The 1,889-nt window shown below is 43.5% G+C and overlaps 1 protein-coding gene across 1 annotated transcript; it reads right to left on the reverse strand.

The window, feature by feature from the left end:
- Positions 1–319: 319 nt before the first annotated feature.
- On the reverse strand, positions 320–1,282 carry FIBRA_09469 (uncharacterized protein; the record flags this gene model as incomplete). Its single annotated transcript, XM_012321764.1, has 2 exons — positions 320–575; positions 609–1,282. 2 exons carry the CDS (start codon positions 1,280–1,282, stop codon positions 320–322), a joined length of 930 nt encoding a protein of 309 aa, XP_012177154.1.
- Between the last annotated feature and the right edge of the window lie 607 nt (positions 1,283–1,889).

Below are 1,889 nucleotides of genomic sequence, written 5' to 3' on the forward strand. Positions count from 1 at the left end.
TTTATACAACCTCAATGGTTTACAGATCCATCAGCATTAATAACGGTGAAAGGATGTGGTAAATCTTCTTCAAACAAGTTATTATCCTTGACGAACCAGCGGTTGATAAATGTTGAGAATGCACCACTATCAACTAGTGCATTTGTTACTACCTCTTTCTTTCCTTTGGCAATTATGATCACAGGCACAGTAAATTTGTTTTTTGTCTTTGATGAATTAAATATACTCGATTCATCAGCTATTTTACAAATTCCTGGCTGGTCTTTCATAATGTAATTACAATGGAAAGAATGTTCTATGCCTGACTGTCCGGTAGACTCTACAACAGGCATCGACCAAAACCCTGCTCGTTATCCTCATCAGAGTCTATCTCCGAGATATGACCTGACGGACTTGGCGAGCGTGAAGGCTCAACAATCTTCGTGATCTTGACCTTCCGGTGTTTTTTCTTTGAAGGGCCAGGTGTTGCCTCAGGCGTTACTGCTGCCGCTTCAATGGCCTTTACTGGTTTTGGAGGGTTGCCAGTTCCCTTGGATTTCCGCACAACTTGAATCTCTACGTCAGAATCATTGTCGCTAGATAATTCAATTTGTCAGATTCTTCTAAACTGGGGTTTAGAGAAATCTGGTGATTTCCCTTTGCTACCTCCAGTACTAGAAGTCGTATTTGCTGCTGCAGGCCTAGCCGCAGAGTCTCCTGTTTTCTTACTAGGGCACAATTTGCCCCAGTGTCTGGGTTTGCCGCAAATGTAACATACACCTTTTTTCTGTGCTTCCTGCATGCTCAACGCATTGCCCTCCTGCCTCTTCCTTGGGTCAGAAGTGCTCCTTTGCTGTTGAGTCGGCTTGGAGCCAGACTGCTTCTGCTTGGATGTATTATCCACCTCCATGGCATTCGGATCTTTAGATGCCGGTCCCATTGAAGATACAGACTGGTGAATCCCCATGTCTTTGCAAATGTTGAGTACGTAGTCACAGTACTCCGACCATTTCTTGGGCCACTGGGAACTTCCTCTGGCTGCAAGGACATTTTTAATCTCTTTGTGCAATCGATCTCTGATTGCTAAGATTAATTCACTATCTGTTGAATTCACGAGGTCTGCTAGACCTCTGAACTCTCCAATGAACTTGGCAGTGTCTACTGCCAAGACCTTGTCATATTTCTTGAGCATTCCCAAGAATTCTTGATGTGCATCTTCTTCTTGATCTGTCGTGGTAAAGGCCCTTCTCATTTGGTGTAGGAAATCTTCATATTTCCCCAAATCTTTGGCGTCTTTGACCATGCAATAATAATTACCGGCCACTACATGGGCGCGGCCTTCCAACAAAGCAAGTACACCAGTGATTTGGTCTCTGTCTGAAGTCACCCTTTGGTGTGCATACCATACTGCTAGTTTTTCCACAAATTGTTCAAAGGTTTGTTCCTTTGAATTGTTTGCGAACCTTCCTGGTTGCGCAATCCTGAACCTTCTCTCCTCTTGTTCCGATGACATATGCATCGCCGGTTGTTGTGCCACTTGTGCCACATGTCGATTTAGTTGCCCTATGAGCGAATCTAAATCGGTCTGCAATTGTGTATTTGCCACTTCTACTGCCACCAAACAACTATCGGCTGCCGTTATTTCAGTCTGTTGATCTGAAATTACTCGGTCTGCTTGTATCATTCGCGTGAATACATCCTTGAAAACTCTTTGAACTTCTAGTTGTAGTGAACCCATAGTAGATTCGAGTATCTCCTTCCAGGCTCTCCTAGTGTTCTCATGGTTCTCTCCAGGATAGTATGTTGCTATTATTCGCTCATTGATTCGAGGTTGTAATAGGTATAGAGAAGCATCTGGTTCAATTCCAGCCATTGGTATTGAAGTAGATGGTGACGACATATTTTAATTG

Source organism: Fibroporia radiculosa (genome assembly GCF_000313525.1).
Source record: "Fibroporia radiculosa TFFH 294 genomic supercontigs, scaffold47500, whole genome shotgun sequence".
Classification (NCBI taxonomy): domain Eukaryota; kingdom Fungi; phylum Basidiomycota; class Agaricomycetes; order Polyporales; family Fibroporiaceae; genus Fibroporia; species Fibroporia radiculosa.